The sequence below is a fragment of the Panthera pardus genome, unplaced genomic scaffold (genome assembly GCF_024362965.1).
Source record: "Panthera pardus isolate Hobbes unplaced genomic scaffold, ASM2436296v1 HiC_scaffold_7, whole genome shotgun sequence".
Classification (NCBI taxonomy): domain Eukaryota; kingdom Metazoa; phylum Chordata; class Mammalia; order Carnivora; family Felidae; genus Panthera; species Panthera pardus.
The window spans coordinates 37,542,920-37,561,777 of record NW_026527002.1 but is presented as its reverse complement, the minus strand read 5'-3'; the positions used below and the strand labels follow the sequence as shown (position 1 = coordinate 37,561,777).

At 44.6% G+C, this 18,858-nt stretch overlaps 1 protein-coding gene and 1 long non-coding RNA gene across 2 annotated transcripts in view; both read right to left on the bottom strand.

Annotated features, from left to right (window-relative positions):
• Window positions 1-1,170: 1,170 nt before the first annotated feature.
• Window positions 1,171-4,215, bottom strand: LOC128775358 (uncharacterized). The gene is made up of 2 exons (XM_053896611.1): window positions 3,788-4,215; window positions 1,171-2,110 (listed from the first exon to the last, which is right to left on the bottom strand). The coding sequence occupies exons 1-2, from the start codon at window positions 3,993-3,995 to the stop codon at window positions 1,593-1,595; spliced, it is 726 nt and encodes a 241-aa protein (XP_053752586.1). The 5' UTR covers window positions 3,996-4,215; the 3' UTR covers window positions 1,171-1,592.
• Window positions 4,216-6,604: 2,389 nt separating this feature from the next.
• The window catches only part of LOC109269467 (uncharacterized), a 111,669-nt gene continuing 99,415 nt past the window's right edge, over window positions 6,605-18,858 (bottom strand). Inside the window, exon 6 of the long non-coding RNA XR_002081085.2 lies at window positions 6,605-7,983. This is a non-coding gene — a long non-coding RNA (uncharacterized LOC109269467). The remainder of the gene's footprint in view (window positions 7,984-18,858) is intronic.

Genomic DNA, 18,858 nt, shown 5'->3' with positions numbered 1-18,858 from the left:
GCCAAGCGGCAAGGGTCGTTTATTGCAGGTTCGAACCTGGTCCTCTGCGCACTCGTCGCCGGTGACACAAGAGGCCACGAATAGGGTTGGTATAGCGTTTTTATAGACAGAGACAAATAGCACAGGGGAGGTTTTTTACTTGTGGCGGGAGGAAGAAAGGGGGAAGGGGGTAGGTGAGGAATGTGCTAAGCAGGCAGGTTTACAGAAGCGAGAAATGCCGGTTAGTTTGTATACAATCACTCATTTCATTACATATCAGACTACATTTAGGAAGTTTTACAGCCCATTCTACAGTGGGTTACAATCAGGAAAGGTCTCACAATGCTCGTAGCAAACAGCAAGCAAAACAAACTTCTCAGCAATTGTATTTTTTATCAAAGATCCATAATAAGCAGAAAAGAGAACCTAGCTTTAAACTAAGGTGGGGCTGTCATTTGGATTCAAAGCTGTTCCTTTCATTCCCCCCTTTTCCTTGTGCCTAAAGAGCCAATCTTGGATCTTTAGTTTTTTATTTGTAATGTCTCGAGCGGTTGGTACTGAGTTCGTAAGACCATTAATTGTACAGCATTGAACCTGTCTTGGATAAAATTAATAATTTTGTTTATGATGCAGAGGCCTAACGTGAGAGCGAGAAGTAGAATGGCCAGAGGCCCGAGTAAAGCGGAGAGCAGGATAGTATTATAGACTTTCTGGGTTTTTAAATTAGAAACCTCCCAAGTTAAAGTATAGGGTATGTGGGGGTTGCCTGCAATACTTATGAGTCCGTAGGAGGTGAACAGGAGCACGCTAATGAGTGTTTCTCCGATTATTGTGGGTCCAGAGCTGCTGCAACAGTCTTGGTATGGGACACCCAGGCCTTTGGTCTCAGCTGGTTTTCGGGGTCAGGTTTTCGACGCAGAGTCAATTTTAAAGGATGGGTCTTACTCTGGTCAACCGTCCAGGCGGTGTTGGCTTCCGGCACGAAGTCTTCTCGAACCGCAAAGGGATCAGCTGGTCGGGCGTGGGTGTAATGGATCCAGGTAGCAATCCTATCGACTGGGTATGATGTCTTCTAACATTTTCTTTGCTACTATCTGCGCAGTCTCATGCTTGGTGGGGAAGGCCTCTGTCCATCCTGAAAAGGTATTTATAAACACTAACAAATATTTATATCCATATTTTTTAGGCTTTACCTCGGTGAAGTCTACTTCCCAATAGGCTCCCGGCCTGGTTCCGCGGGTTCTGGAGCCAGGGTTTTTCCCGTGGTTGGTGGCGTTAGTTAATTGACAAGCTTTACAGCTAGTAACTATCTGCTCAATTTTTGTCCTGGAGTCTTTAATGGTGATCCTAGCATGTCTTATTAAGTCTTGCATTTTTCTTGTGCCCATATGAGTGGCTCGGTGCATCTTGGATAAGACTTTATTTCCCATTTCTTCTGGGAGGATTATGCTACAGTCTGCTGCTCTCCACCATCCGTTAAGGCACTGAGTTAAAGGTAATTTTTGGATCCAGTTTAGGTCTTTTTTAGTGTAGGCGGGATTTTCTGGTAAACTAGCTGAACCGGGGTCTGGTAGGGTGGTCATTAAAGCACAGTCCACCTGTAAGGCTGCCTCTCAGGCCACCTGGTCAGCCAAATTATTTCCTCTGGCCACCGGTGTGACCAGTTTTTGGTGGCCTGGGCAATGTATGATGGCTAGTCGTTTAGGCAGCCAGAGTGCCTTTAAAAGAGCCAATATTTCTTCTTTGTTTTTGATAGTTTTCCCCTCTACAGTTAACAGTCCCCTCTCTCTGTATATAGCTCCATGTGTGTGGGCCATAGCAAAAGCATATCTGCTATCGGTATACACGTTTAGTTTTTTGTCTTTTCCCAAAGTCATTGCCTTGGTTAAGGCCACAAGTTCAGCTCGTTGGGCAGAGGTGCCAGCTGGCAAAGGCTCTGCCCAAACAGTCTCAGTTTCAGTTGTGACTGCTGCCCCCACGTACCTTTGACTTTGATGTACAAAGCTGCTGCCGTCAGTGAACCAGGTAACCTCGGCGTCTGGCAGCGGGTGATCCTGTAAATCTTCCCGAACTCCATGAACCTGTGCCAATATCTCAGCGCAGTCATGGAGGGGGGTATCCAAGTCCGGGTCTGCCTTCGCGTTGTGGGTCGGGGGATGCGGAGGACGGTTTCCTTCCGTGCATCAGTGAGCCATCGTTGGCCTTCTCTTAACAGATACCCCAAGTAGGTTACCTCGGATCTGCAAATTTGGGCTTTCTTTGCTGAAGCCCGGTACCCCAGGGCACCAAGTGTCCGGAGGAGATTTTTGGTGCCTTGCAAGCAAGCTTCGGCAGTCTCAGCGGCAATTAAAAGATCGTCAACGTACTGCAAGAGAGTCACTTTGGGGTTTTGATTTCGGTACTCACCCAGATCCTCGTGAAGTGCCTCATCGAACAAGGTGGGTGAGTTTTTAAATCCTTGGGGGAGCCGGGTCCAGGTGAGTTGCCCATTTATGCCTCTCTCAGGATTGGACCACTCGAAGGCAAAGAGCTCTTGACTTTTGGGGGCCAGAGGCAGGCTGAAAAAAGCATCTTTTAAATCAAGGACAGTATACCATTGTCTTTCTGGGCTGAGGGCACTTAGGAGGGTATAGGGGTTGGGTACTGTTGGGTGTATGTCCATGACTCGGCGGTTAACTTCTCTCAGATCTTGTACCGGACGATAGTCCGCACTGTTAGGTTTTCGTACAGGCAGCAGGGGGGTGTTCCAGGCTGAATGGCAGGGACGCAAGATGCCTAAGTCTAGGAGGCGACGGATATGTGGCGTGATGCCATTTCTGGCCTCCATTGACATCGGGTATTGTCGGACCCGAACTGGATCTGCCCCCGGTTTCAGCTCTATGAATAGAGCTGGGCGATGTTTAGCCAACCCCATACCCCCGGTTTCAGCCCATGCTCCTGGAAACTGTTGGAGCCAGGGCTCTATGTTTTGACTTTGTGAGGGTGGCCCCTGGTGGAGTCGATATTTATCTTCTAATCTTAGAGTAAGTGTGGTAATGGGCTGGTTGTGAGGGCCAGTCACTTGGGGGCCCCCTGGCGTAAAATGAATTTGGGCCTCCATTTTAGTGAGTAAGTCTCTTCCTAATAAGGGGCATGGGCTGTCGGGGATGACTAGGAAGGAATGGGTGACCTTTCCATTTCCTAGATCCATAGTCCTCTGGGTGGTCCAGGGATATTTTTTTATTCCGGTAGCCCCTTGGACCCAGGAAGATTTTTTAGAAATTTTTCCATGGGGCCTGATCAAGACCGAATGTTGTGCTCCTGTGTCAACTAGAAATTGAACTGGGTTCCCCTCCACTTGTAGCGTTACCCTAGGTTCGGGGAGGGGATCCGAACCCCGTCCCCCCTATTCTGCATCTTGAGTGAAGAGGGCGGGTGTGGTTTTTGGCTGCCACGGTTTTTGATCATGACGTGGCTTTAAGTTGCCTGTCCTCTGGAGTCTCTCTATTATTAAAGACACGCTGGGCAATGCGGACTAAGTCCTGAATCTGTTTTCCCTCCAGGTCCTCTAGTTTCTGGAGTTTTTTTTTAATATCAGTGGCTGCCTGATTTACAAAGGCCATTACAACAGCAGCTTGATTTTCGGGGGCCTCGGGGTTCATGGGGGTATACTGTCTGAAGGTTTCCATTAATCTTTCTAAATAAGCGGCAGGGCTCTCTGTCTTACCTTGTATCACTGAATACACTTTTGCCAAATTAGTGGGCTTGCGTGCAGCAGCCCGGAGACCCGCCACTAGAGTCTGGCGATAAATGCGTAGCCGTCCCCTACCTTCTGCCGTGTTGTAGTCCCAGCCATCCTGTGGGGGTCGGGTCAAGGGAAAAGCTGCATTAATGAGATCAAGGTTAGCAGTGGGTTGGCCGTCATCTCCAGGAACCAGCTTTCTTGCTTCCAATTGAATTCTTTCTCGCTCCTCAGTGGTGAACAGGATTCGGAGGAGCTGCTGACAATCATCCCAGGTGGGTTGGTGGGTAAACATAACGCTGTCTAAGAGACTTATTAAATCTTTAGGGTTGTCAGAAAATCGGGCATTCTGGGTTTTCCAGTTATATAGGTCACTGATAGAGAAGGGCCAGTATTGAAGTCGGGGGTTCCCCGTCTCATCGGGAGGCCCTATTTCCCGTAAGGGTAAAGCTACGGTGGAGTCAGGAAGGCGGAGTCCTGGCTCATGTGGGGCCCGCCTACGGGTATGTCCGGCAGCCCTTGGACTTTGCCCCCACTAGGCTTGGGCGCGGGTTGAGCCTCCCTATTCTCTAGTTCTCCTATGGGCTGGGCTACGGGAGGCTCTGCCGGCGCAGCAGGGATAGGGGCAGCTTTCGGAATAAGAGGAGGAATCTGGTAAGGGGGAGGGTCAAGGGAAAGTAAATCTTGGTTGTCGGGGAGAACAGGGGGTGCAGTTGGAGTTGGCGGCTTGGGAGGGTTGATAGGTTTAGCCGCTAGGATTTGGCATGACTCTGCTATTAAGGAAGAGGCCATCCAAGGAGGTGGGTTTTCTACTAAATCTTGCCACACCAGAATATAGGGAATCTGATCCGAGTGACCTTCTTTCCCTGGTAGGAAAATTTTTTATTTTACTTTAAGGACCACAGGGAGGCAGAAGGTTCCTTCTGTAGGCCAATTGACCCCAAAGGTGGGCCATGCAGAGCGGCAATAGGTGATCAACTTCCTTTTGTGAATGTCTAGGCTTAAGTTGTGTCCTCTAGCTTTTACATCCCTGAAGTTGGCGAGAAGGAGGGAGAGAGGGGTGCTCTGCGTTTGGCCCATGTTATGATTCTGAGGAAGAGGAGAAGGGAAGGGGGCGGCACGGAGGGGGCCCTGAAGCGGCTGAAATCAGCGATGGAGTTTGCACAGGCGACCTCCGAGGGTGAGACCCCTGGCGGCCTGGCTGGGCCCCGGGGGGAGGGGCGGGAGGGAAAGCCGCAGGCAGCTGAGGAAGGAGGAAAGAGGAACAAAGGATGGAATAATTAATTCTGATCAGCCGAAAAAACACTTAATTCCAATAAAACATCCGACGCACGAAAGAAAAACAAGAGCCAACAAGAATCTCTGACAGTGGTTTCAACTTTCTGGGGCCGTCTCGGCCAGCCCAACAGAAAGGGTTATGGCTAGGACGGCGGTTATTACAAGGGCCCAGGGGTGACAATACATTTAGACTGACATAGAAGCACTCGCGTACTCGCCCGTCCGCGTCCCTCGCGGGAACTTAGGTGCCTCTTAGCATGGGCGGGCAGGTATAAACCCCCTGCTTGGATCAAAATAAATTTTGACCGCCTTAAGCCATATGAGGATCACCGCGGAAATCGGGTTAGAGCCCACTCGAATCCCGTAGCTTATGCCGTGGGACTACACATAGGGTAAGTCAGGCGCGTGCCCCTGACTCCCAACAATCATTCCAGTCGATTTAACAGACAGACACACAGACACACATCACATTAAAATACGGGTAACAATTGGCATGCCTAGATGGTTTTTTTTTCTTTTTAGACGCCTAGAGATATTTCTTAGCACTCTGGAAGTTCATAGAGAAAATGAAAGTATTTAGTTCGCAGGCGCGTTGGGCATAAGCAGCCCACAGAAAAGAATCCTGATGGGCCAAAAAGGCCCCCCGATGGACCAGGAAGGTCCCCTGATGGACCAAGAAGGTCCCCAGATGGGCCAAGAAGGCCCCCAGATGGGCCAAGAAGGCCCCCAGATGGACCAAGAAGGTCCCCAGATGGACCAAGAAGGCCCCCAGATGGGCCAAGAAGGTCCCCAGATGGGCCAAGAAGGCCCCCAGATGTCAGTGGACGTCTCCAACTGACCCCGGCTGGGTGCCCTATAGCGCGTCCGCCAGGGTCACACCAGCTTCCAGACAGAACCGGTTCTCCAGAGAAGAAACACAGATCAGAGAGAAAAGGAAGAACGTTAGAGCCGGCTTACTTACCGATCGGAATCAAATGCGACCCGTTGACCAGAAGTCTGGTGGGCTCGGGGGAGATCTCGGTGGGACCTCCAAATGTAATGCCTGAAGTTCCAAAACCTCCCACAAAAGACCACCAGAGTCGTAAGTCAAAGCCAAGCGGCAAGGGTCGTTTATTGCAGGTTCGAACCTGGTCCTCTGCGCACTCGTCGCCGGTGACACAAGAGGCCACGAATAGGGTTGGTATAGCGTTTTTATAGACAGAGACAAATAGCACAGGGGAGGTTTTTTACTTGTGGCGGGAGGAAGAAAGGGGGAAGGGGGTAGGTGAGGAATGTGCTAAGCAGGCAGGTTTACAGAAGCGAGAAATGCCGGTTAGTTTGTATACAATCACTCATTTCATTACATATCAGACTACATTTAGGAAGTTTTACAGCCCATTCTACAGTGGGTTACAATCAGGAAAGGTCTCACAATGCTCGTAGCAAACAGCAAGCAAAACAAACTTCTCAGCAATTGTATTTTTTATCAAAGATCCATAATAAGCAGAAAAGAGAACCTAGCTTTAAACTAAGGTGGGGCTGTCATTTGGATTCAAAGCTGTTCCTTTCACATTGAGCTTCAGTACGAAAGCGGCTGCAGGCCTGGTGGGCAGGTGGGGCCAGGAACACCTGAGGAAGAATATAAATTGGATCAATATAGATGTACGCTCTACATTCACTGTAACATGGCTTATGAGCCCCAGTTTTTATACCGCTTAAACTTTCATGAATAGAGGGTAAGCCCAATAAATTTTAATGTATTCAAAATTGCATTAAATCTGGTTAAAAACAATTTTGAACATATGACAGAATGTATGCCATGACGTAAAGAGAATGTGACTGAATATGTGTGTGTGTGTGTGTGTGTGTGTGTGTGTGTAAGCCTAGAGATAGTAGGAGGAAAGATTTCCAAAATATAAAATATTAGTGGTCATATCATCTGGATGGTAATACTTCGAATGGCTTTCATTTTTACCTTAATATGTCCTTGTGCTTAAAAAAATGTATACTAATGACATCTTATTTTATAATCAGAAATATTTCAGTTATTCGCATCACGAGCGATGTTTAAGAAATGATATCATGGCACCCGTCATAAATAAGAGCAGAGGAGTTTCCATTCTGGGTCTGCCAGACCACTATGACTCTGACCTGGAAAGGATTAGTGTGAATAGCACTAATCCATAATATCACCTATGGCATTATTACCAAATATGAATTTACTTAATGAAGATTTAACTCTGGAGCAACAAGGCTGAAGCAAAGATACACTGAAGCCCACCATTCAAGGACTTCCATACATGTGCCTCCTCGCTATCTTCATAGCCACTTATTGGGACCCTGTTTCAACCTGGACAATAGGTCCTCACGACCCTGCCTTTCCCTCTTCCACAAGTTTGCTCCTGGAGCCCCATCTTTGTCCCAGCACAGCAACTGTCTGCTCCACAGGGGCTGGGCAGGGGGATGTGAAGACCTCTTTCGGGCCTCAGCGCATGTGCTTCCTTCCCTGGTTACCTCATCAGAGTCACAAACCCACTTTGCAAATTATTGTGATTCTTAAAAACTCCTCTTCGACATCTCAGTAGAATTCAGAATATGAGATATTGTCAATAATCCCAAAGAAAAAATTTAATTTGCTTACCCAGAGCATGAATAACTAGATTTGCAGTTCTAAATGGACAAATTGATCATTTCACGTGACAGGAACAAATCCTGCTTGAAAATGATACTCCGTTGCAAAATGAGATGCAATAAAAATGTATTCCAAAGCACCAAGGTTGAAGAAATGAAATGACAGTGTTTTCTTTAAAGATTCTTACAATCTCAGGCTGGCTCTGGCTTCATGATGCTATTAGTTCCAAAGCACGGAGAGGTGAGCCAGTACATTCCATTGCACTCCCTCCAGAGGCAGGCTTACCTCCTGCCAGTGCAGAGTAGAAGTGAGGGGTGGGTGAGACCAGCCTGCTGGGAGCGGAGGCGAGCTGGCTGGGTCCCGGCATCCAGACAGCATGGCAAGCAGTCCGTGTCTGAGGAGACCAATAGGAAGGAGGTTTGTAGGGGAAAACACAGGTTTCTAACATGCAGAATGAGTAAAGCCCAGGGGAATTTAGTGTCACTAAGAGAGCCACAGACCCAAAATGGCATCGCTTAGGTTAAGGCCCCCAGTCAGTAAACCAAGACTTAATACCTAAACTAATTGCAGTTTCAACGCCCTAGAAATCTGACCTTTAACCAGTCAACATGGGAATTTCTGGTCAGCACTAGGAAATTCACTGATAGGCCCCTTCTCTTCCCCTAAGAAAGGCAACCGTGCTAAAATAATGGATTTTTTGCTAATAATATCCTTTTTCCCCCCACTTTATCTTTACTTTTGAAGACTTTACCTTTTATGTAGCCCTTTGGAGCTCCCCTCTACTTGCTACATGGGATGCTACCCGAGTCATGACTCATTTAATAAAGCCAATTCAATCTTTAAAATTTACTTAAAATATCTACAAAGATAGCTCATAAAAACAAAGCATTCTTAGAGGCCAGATATATATATACGCACACACATACACACAGATACATACACATATACATACACACACACACACACACACACACACACACACTGTCCAATAGACAGACATGATCCCTTGTCCAATTTTCATTTAGACTTGAGCCCATTCTCAGAAGAACTCTTCAATAAAGAGAGAGGCTGCTGAGTCCCCGTGAATAAAGACCTCTGCAGTACTACAGCCAAGTTGTAATTCTTTAGTCCTATCCCAAATTGACCCACAGATATTTCCTGGTAAATTATACACTGAGATGCTGCTGGACACAAAGTCTGAGCTGACACTCAACTTGGACAACTAAGTGCCATCATGAGCCCCTCCCCACATTACAGGAGCAGTGAATGGAAGTCAGGTGATAAGTAGAGAACTGTCCTGTGTATACACAGTTGGTTCACCAGGTCCACAGACCCACCCAGTGGTCATTTCCCCAATTCTCAAATGTAAAATAAGAATGAACATATTTGGTAAGTGGTAGACTCTTCACATTAGTTTCTTGACCTGTGGAAAAAGAGCTCCTGGAGTAGGAAAGGTCAAGTAAAATCCCTTGAAGCTTCCCTTTTCAAGCCAAAATAACAAACCAAAGCCAATGTCACACCTTGGATGGAATGGCAGAGATTAGTGGCGTTTTCAAAGACAAAGGCTATAGGAATCATCTTCGTATAATCCGTCAGACTGGCCCCTGCAAGAACTGAACAGATTATAGTGGATAACAGTGTACAATACAAATTTAGCCCAACAGCCATCTGTGCCAAATGTTGTCATCAATAAGAGAGATCAATATAGCTTCTGGTATGTGGCATGTGGCTATTGATCTAGAAAATTCATCCTTCTCCAGCTATCGACAGAAGGAATAAAACTGTTCAAATTCACATGTGGTATAAGTGGGATACATGTGGATATGTATTCATGGTTTCGCTCCAGTGCTAGTTAACTGCTCTGATATCTGTTACAACACTGTTGAAGGGAGCCTGGATTATTCGGATATCCCATGAGCATAATATCGGCCTGTTATATTGTTGACATCACTTTATTTAAACATAATGAGCAGGAAGTGGCAAATATTCTCCAGAGGGTGAGAGTGAAACTCTGAAATATATCAGAAGGCTGTTATTGGGAAAATTTTGAGGCATGACATGGGGGCATGTCAGTCATCTTCTTAATGGTAAAGGGCAAGGCATCTTACCTTGTCCCTCCTACAGCTAAGAAAGAAGCACAATCCTAACTTGGCTTCTTTGGGTTTGGGAAGCTTCAACTCATTCATCAAGTTATATGAAGGCTATCAGTTTTGAGTGGGATTCAGAGAAAGAAAGGATTTTGTGGCAGGTCTAGGCTACAGTACAAGCAGCCCTACCAACTGGGCCATATGGCTCAGCAGATTCCATGGTACCATAGCTATCTGTGTGGAGCTTCTAGCAAGGTTCAGTAGGAGAATTATAGAATAGACACCTAAGGTTCTGGGGAAAGGTTGTTATCTGCAGCAGATAAGTATATGAAGAATTGAAAAGCAATTTTTGGCATGTTCCATGGACCCTAGTAAATACTGAGCTTCTGGGGGCGCCTGGGTGGCGCAGTCGGTTAAGCGTCCGACTTCAGCCAGGTCACGATCTCGCGGTCTGTGAGTTCGAGCCCCGCGTCAGGCTCTGGGCTGATGGCTCGGAGCCTGGAGCCTGTTTCCGATTCTGTGTCTCCCTCTCTCTCTGCCCCTCCCCCGTTCATGCTCTGTCTCTCTCTGTCCCAAAAATAAATAAAAAACGTTGAAAAAAAAATTAAAAAAAAAAATACTGAGCTTCTGATGATGGAACATTAAATGACCATCCAGCCAGAATTATCTGTCATGAGCTGAATCCTGTCAGACTCACTATGTCATATGATCAATAGAAATCCATTATAAAGCGAAGGTGGAATATCTGAGATTGATTTTAGTCATTCCCAGAAGGCAAGAGTAATATACAAGAACAGATGATCCATACCCCATATGCTCAGCCCCCTTCTGGGGCTCCCTGAGATCAGATGATGGAGGAGGAAAAAGCCCAGGCTTGGTTCACAGAGAGTTTAGCTCAGTATGTTCTACAAGTTGAAAATGGACTGATGAGGCAGGGGTGACTCTGAAAGACAGTGGTGAGATAAGATCTTCCCAAGGGATAGAACTTTTGTGCAGAGAACCTCATACTTTGTTTGTGTAGAAAGAACAATGGCCTGAATTAAGAATGTACATAGAATCATGGGCAGTAGTAAATGGCTTGGTTGATTGGTCAGAGTCCTGGAAGAAACAGGATGAGAAGATTGGGGACAAGGAGATCTAGGAAAGAGGTATGTAATATAACCTGGGGGAAGGGGCACAAAGTGTGAATATCTTTGTATTCTACATTAATGTAACCCCCTGGAAAGCATCCAGTGCAGAAGAAGTACCAAGTGGACAGGATTATTTACCTATCAGCGTCTGTCCTTATCTACTTCTGTGCTTCTGCAATGGGCCCATCAATGGAATAGCCATAGTTGCAAACATGGAGGCTATGCATTGCTCAAAAAGTACACCAGATCTGATCTAGCTAATACCACTGCTGAATATCTGACCTCCCAATAAGAAAGAGAAATCCTGAGCATCCGATATGACATCATCTCTTAAGGAAATCAGACAGTTGGTAGCAAGTTGATTATATAAACCCTTTCTACCCTAAAAAGGACAGAAATTCATCCTGAGGTAGGAGTACAGGTTTACTTTTCCTTCCCACAGTGTATCAACCAGTATCATAACCAAAAGAATAGGATTTCTCTTTATGGGATCTTATATAACATTGACTTGGGACAAGAGAGTCACTTTACAACAAAGGAAGTGTAGCAGTGGACACATGATAATGGGCTCCACTGCTCCTACAACATGCCAGCTTACAAATTTATAGATACAAAAACAAAAACAAAAAACAAGCCTGTGATTGTATATCAGCATCTATTATATGGTATTGTATCCCCAGTAGATATAATACACCTTATTCTTAGAACTTAGTCTTAGAACCTAGAAATGACTGGTCACTATCATTCCCAATCACCCTCTTGGAAAATTTATGTTTCCCACCTCTGTAAGTTTAGGCTCTGTGGAACAGAGATCCTCATTCCCAGAAAGGTAATATTCCCACTGAAGAACACAGTTAAAGTCTCACTAAAGAAAAGTCTCTGGCTACCACCTGTTTATTTGGGATTATTGTTCCAACAGACCAGCAGAAAAAGAAATGACTGAGGAGGTAGGACTGGTATTAATTATATGAGAGGCAGGGAGAAATATACTTGGCACACATGTCTTCGAGCATCTCTAGGTATGTAGTCCTATGCCCGATTTTAATTCAAATGGGCAAATATAACAACTATGATCCGATTAGGGAAGGGTAATCAGAGGCTCAGAGCATTTGGAAATGTGGGTCTAGGTTAGCCACCAGGCAAGCCACCTAATATGTTTATTTTTTAATTTTCTTTAAATTAAAAGTTTTTAATTTTAGAGAGAGAGAGAGAAAGAGAAAGAGCTGGGGAGAGGGGCAGCGGAGAGAGGGGCAGAGGGAGAGAGAGAGAGAGAGAGAATCTTTTTTAAATTTTATTGAAATTCAAGTTAGTTAACATACAGTGTAGTCTCAGCTTCAGGAGTTGAACCCTCTTACATATGAACCCAGCGCCCTCCTTAATTCCCATCACCCATTTAATCCATCCCCTCACCCACCTCCCATCCAGCAATCCTCAGTCTGTTCTCTGTATTTAAGAGTTTCTTATGATTTGAAGAAAGAATCTTAAACGGGCTCCACGCTCAGCATGGAGCCCAACACAAGGCTTGATCTCAGGACTGTGAGATCATGACCTAAACCCCAATCAAGAGGCAGACACTCAACCAACTGAGCCATCCAGGTGCCCCCAGGCAAGCCACCTAGACCATCAAAAGTATGAGCTGAGGATGAGAGAAATATTGAAGAGTAGTAAAGGAGGGTGTTAGATAGTGAGTTTCAGTTTCTTCATCTGTACTAACGGCAGTAGGGTATTGTTTGTCTTAATAAGGCTCCTTTTGGAGGTTTACACAGAAATTATGAGTAAACAGAAGCCAGAAAGAGCTGTGAGTGTACCATGAAAACTTAATGCAAGAAGTAAGTAGATCTGAGTGGTACAAGGAGACTGCCGAGGAAGTTGCTGGTGCTCTGCCCAGATCCCCTTTCCCACACCAGTCCTGGGGGTGGATCCCCCAGGTCCTGGGGGTGTCGACTCCTGACAAACTTTTTTGCAAGGCTGATGAGTGCCACCTCACTTAGAGATATCCCAGTTATGGACCTGGTCCCTCTTTGAAGGTGGCTCATATCCAATGACTGACTTATTTGGCCATATACTAGCCTAGCTCCCTTGCCTCTGGGAGGAGAATTGCAACCCCAGTGGTAAGTAGATGAGGCAGAAACCAGACTTCTTAAACCATACTTCCAACTCTCGTGCTGTCCTGATTTTCTCATTCCCTGCCTGGCTCCTCCCGAGAACATTCCCTCCATAAATCACTTGCACCAGTGTCCCCTTTCAGAGTCTGTTTCTCAGGAACCTCATCCAAGACACAAGCCTAGTTTTCAAAAAGTGTTACTAGACGAACATTCAGTGCTAGACTCACAGAAGACTGAATGCTGAACCTTAGATTTCTGGACTAGGAATGCTTCCTTCTTTCCAGACTGTAGCTGAGAGTTGTGAGTGGTGCTGGAGACTAGAACAGGCCTGGAAAGGAAGCAGTGAGCAGTCATTAGCTACGATGACTAAGACGTGCAAGCACTGGAGGCTGCGTGACAAGTTCAAGGCAATCTGTGTTCTGTAGCCAAACCAGAAATCAACTCTATAGGGTAAGAAATGTGAACAGAAGGAAGAGGAAGTCTCTGCACTTTGGGGAACTGCCCTCATAAGACCAATTCTGTATCTGGGGCAAAGATGTCAATAGGGATTTGTTGTCTTTTCTAAAGAGAACATCGCACACTCACAATCTCCACTGCATTCCGCCAGTCAGACAATATCTTACCTCCTGAGGACATCAGTCCCCCAGTTAGAGATTTCTAGTAATGACACTACATAAATATTTGCTTAGTGAATGAGTGAATCCTAATATCCTCAATGTCAGCTTGTGTGCGTCTGAAGTGCCTAGAGCCTGCTTATCACTGTATATAATATTCATAAAGCATTTTCAGTCCCATGATAGAGGCTCTTTGCAGACAGAGTACAGTTATCTCTCTCCAAAGGATATGGTGAAGATTAATTAGTTAATTTCATAAAATGCTTCAGGGATGAATATTGCTTTATAAGAACTAATTATGAATATCACACGGTGTGCATGCCATATATTTATGCCTCTGAAGTTGAATGAAACTTGGGTGTTTTTTTTTATTGCTATAAGGAAGTTATTGGAGTTGATATACCATTTCTTTCTTATACTAAGGCTATTTTGTAAGGTTATTTTGCGGTTCAAAATGTATGTTTTGTGTATCATACCACAGAGATAGCTGCATCCGGTTGTGCAGCCAGGGAATTGACACTAACTACTTCTTGTTTTGGTTCATTCAAAACAACAGAGCCCATTATAATCTAAAATACATAAAATGTAGCAGAGCTCATATTCTTCCTCTACTGTATCCCGCTAGGAGTTTTGGGGAACACCAGTAAAACTCTCTGTGCTACAGTTAATCTGTCAAACTGGGCATATCTCATGGAACGAAATGATACAATTCAGGTATAGACTTAATTAGTACGCAGGAATTGCCGTTATAAATACGAAGTTGAACAATCATGACTATTAAGTGTGTAAACCAAAATATTTGATTTATGTCTCTCATTGTCCCTTCAAATAAATTTATTCAGTAGAAGCATTTTCTTAAACCATGCCACTGCATTAAAACTCTTGGCAAGCCTCATAATTTTTCTGCTTATTGTTGGGTTATGTCAGAAGACAGTCTCAACCTGACAATTAGAATGGCCGTTGCTGGAATAATAAATCTGAAGGTAAATCCTTTTTCCCAGCTAGAGCACAGTGAGGGCTGGAATGCCTACTTTTGGCACAGGGACTCTGGCCTTCCAGCCATGCAACTGGAACATTTAGGCTTTGGACTTGGTCTTCTAGGCTTGGAAAAGCATGGCTCTTTTTTTTTTTTTTTTTTAACGTTTACTTATTTTTGAGACAGAGAGAGACAGAGCATGAACAGGGGAGGGGCAGAGAGAGAGGGAGACACAGAATCTGAAACAGGCTCCGGGCTCCGAGCTGTCAGCACAGAGCCCGACGCGGGGCTCGAACTCATGGACAGTGAGATCATGACCTGAGCCGAAGTCGGACGCTTAACCGACCGAGCCACCCAGGAGCCCCGCATGGCTCTTCTTTAATAGGAACCTGGCTCTTAAGGCATGGAATGTAGCCCTGCAGGCATGGAATGAGCCCTCCCCGCCCTTTACCCCCAGGCCTGAAACTTGGTCCCATGCTTTGATTGTGTCCCTCCAGTGTGGAAGTGGAAAGTTGCATGCAATCATGGAATATGCCCTCCAAACATGGATTCAGCACTTCCAGGCCTGAATTCCATCCTACCATGTATGAGATCTGGTCTTCCAGATATGACCCTACAGCCATGTAACCTGCCTTTGTACTTGGAACTATATAGTATGTCCAGGGAGGCTGGCACACCAGGCAATCGGCCCGACTTCTAGGCACATAACCCAGCCTTCCTGGCATGAGCCATGGTCATCTGGTTGTGAAACCTGGCCCTAAACATAGGATTTCACCCTACAAATAAGGAACTCTGTGTAGAACATGAGTCTAGAGGAATGGAATCTGACAAACCAACTCTGGAATCTGATGTTTTGGATATTGATTTAAAACTTTTATGTTGCCTTTCCAGGCATAAACTCTGATTTTCCACATGAGACACAGCCTTACAGGTACGTAGTTGGAATTCCAGTGAAAACTAACACTCTGACCATGAAATCTGGCCCTCCAGGTATAGAATGTAGCCTTTCGGTTAGGGAACTTAGACGTCTAATTATGGAATTGGACTTTCCAGTTACAGAAAACTAGTACAAAATGTGAATCTTGATTCTCTAGGCATAGAATTTGGTCTTCTATGTGTGGAATTTGGACTTCTACATGTGGCTCCTGGGCATAGGCATAGATGTTGACTGTACTAGGAACCTGGTGACCTGTCGTGGAACTTTGCACTACACGTATGTGACCTCAGTTTGCAACATGGAACTCAGCACTACAAGCATGAAAGCTGACACTCCATTTATGGAATCTCAAACTCAGAGTATGAAACCTCTGTCATTTCATATATAGAGGTACAATCTCCAGTCATGGTACCAGGCTCTACAAACATGCAACTTGGCATTCCATGTGTGGAATCTGAATCTCCATGGACTTACTGTGATGAATGTGGTAAAGTTGGAATCTGGTATATAAGTCATAGAAGTTGTCCTTGTAAGACATGATCTCGTGTTGCCCAGGTATGGAATTTCATTCTCAGTGAATGCATGCTCAACATCCAAACATGAAAACTGACCCAGAAAGCATAGAATCCAGTCTGCCATATATAGACCTTTGAATTTCATGCATAAAAACTAGGCTCTATAGGCTTGGAACTTAGCACTTCATGTGTGGAATATCGATCTCAAAGCATAGAACTTGGCTCAAGTGTGGAACATGACACTACAAATATATAACCTTGTATTTCAGTCATTCACATGGGCTTGTCAAAACTTGCAAACTGATCTAGTCATGGATACTGGAACCCCACATTAGTAATCTTAATGTCAATGTAGCAGTCAAAGCCTTAAAAGCATGGAGAACGGCATCACATGTGTGGATTCTCAATCTCCAAACATGAACAACCTCAGGGTGTGGATCTGGGTGCTCAATCTGTATTTCTGTCATAGATTTTGGCTCTCTATATATAGAATTTGGTTTTCCTGTCAAGGAACTTGAAACTTTATGTGTGGAATCTCAACATCCAGGAGGTAGAATATGGCCCTACGAGTACAGAAACTAGCATTTCATGCTTGATTTCCAAGCATGGAACCTGGACCTATAATCATGGATATTGGCACTGAAGGTATGGATTATAAGAATGAAACATGGCCAGACATGTTTGAAGCCTCATATTCCAGACATGGAAACTGGCATTTCAGCCATAGGCATTGGCCCTCCAAAACAAGGAAACTGATCTCCGAGGCACTGTATTTGCCACACTATGCGTTATGGACTGAATTGCACCCTCACAAGTTCATGTCTAGAAGTCCTACCCCTCAGTGTGACTTATTTGAAGATAGCACCTTTAGGGAGGTAATTAAGGTGAAATGAAGTCATAAGGCTGAGGCCCTAATCCAATAGGACTGATGTTCTTATACAAAGATAAAGAGGCATCAGAGATCACTCTCTTGGTGTGTACACAGAAGGAAGGAAGACCATGTGGGGATATAGCAAGAAGGTTACTATCTGCAAGCCAGGAAGAGAGGCCTCACCAGAAAGCACATTTTCTAGCACCTTTATCTTGGACTTTTAACCTCTAGAACTGTGAGATAATACCTTTCTATTGTTTAAGACATCCAGTTGATAGTATTTTGTTACGGCAGTCCAAGCAAACTAATATACCATAAGGAGTTTCAATCTCCACACTGTAAGCATAGAACGTGATATATATTATTTGTGTAATTTGAATCCCCGAGCATAAAACCTGGCCCTACAAACAAAGGACCTCACACTTCCTGTGAGAAATCTTTATTTCTGAGCATGGAACCCGGCACTCCAATGTATAATCACACACGCACTGATGGAACACGTATCTACAAGCACATCTAGTGTTGTATGTGTAGAATCCCAATCCCCATGCGTGAGACACAGCACCGCCTTACATGCACCGAACCTGACTCTCAAGACATGAACCTGGCCCTCAAGGCATTTAAGTCACAGAGGTTAACACTACAATACATGAAACTATGCATAATATTTTTCAGTACATATTTAATACTGCAATTTCTAAACATTTAAATTGACTGTACAAGCTTAGCATCTCCCATCATATGTGGAACCTAGATCTCCACACATGGCATCTGGCCCAAGAACAATTTAACTTGTCATTCCATGTGTGAAATCTCAATATTCAACCTAGCCTTAAAATCATGCCAACTAGTACTCCGTGTCTGGAATCTTGATCATTAAACATGGCGCCAGACTCTATATACATGATACTGACACTCTATGCATAGAATCTCAATCTCCAAGCAAAAACTGGGTTCCATATAGGTGGCACTTGGCATTTCATGCCTGAAATCTCAAACTCTATGCATGGCACTTCGCTCAACTAGAATGGAGACTAGCATTTCATATGCGGAACCTAGATCTACAAGAAATTCATCTGGTCTTAATAATGTGGAATCAAGCACTCCATATATATAATTTCAGACTGCAAGCACAGAACAGTCTTATATGGGTGAAACTTGGCATTTCAGACATTGGACATGGATGTGAGTTATGGCTGTTGGCTTTCCAAGGCAAGGAACCTTTAACCTCAGGCATGGAACATTAAATACACGCATATGTTCTCAATATCCAAACATGGACTTGGCCCTAAAAGCATGGAAAATAGCATTTTGTGCATAGAATTTCAATCACCAAACACAGAACCAGGCCTTACAGCATGGAACCTGGAACCTCACATGTGGATTATCAATCTCTACACATGGAGTCTAGCCCCCAAAAGAATGAGACCTGATGCTCCATCTGTGAAACTTCAATCTTGACATTGGACCTGTCCCTGAAAGCTTTCAACTTGTCATTCAATGTATGGAATCTTAATCTCCAAACATTTAACTTGGCTTCATATATTTGAAATCTGTAATCCAAACAAGGAACATGGGCTTTCACTGTTCAAATTTATATTTCCAAGACATGCAAACTTGTCTCCCAGTATGGAACTTGTTACTATTCAAATAGATTTTAAAGATTTGTATCTTTATGTGAAATATGGACCTAAAGCATGTGACCTTTCTCCCTATGTGTAGAATATAACATTCATGTATGGAACATGGACCAACAATGATGGAATGTGGCACTCCACGTGTGGATTTCAACCTGCAAATGTAGACTTTGGCCACAGAAGTATGGGTTCCAGCATTTACATTTGCTTGTCACTCATTGACCTACACTCCTTAAATCATAGAACCCGGTCTTCCAGGCATGAAATCTGGAACTCCATATATGTAATATTAATCTCCACGTATGGAACCTGACACACAAAGTATGGAATCTTCATGCTGTCTGTTTTGGATATAACCCTTCAAACAGGGTACCTGGATTTCAGTTTGTGAAATCTC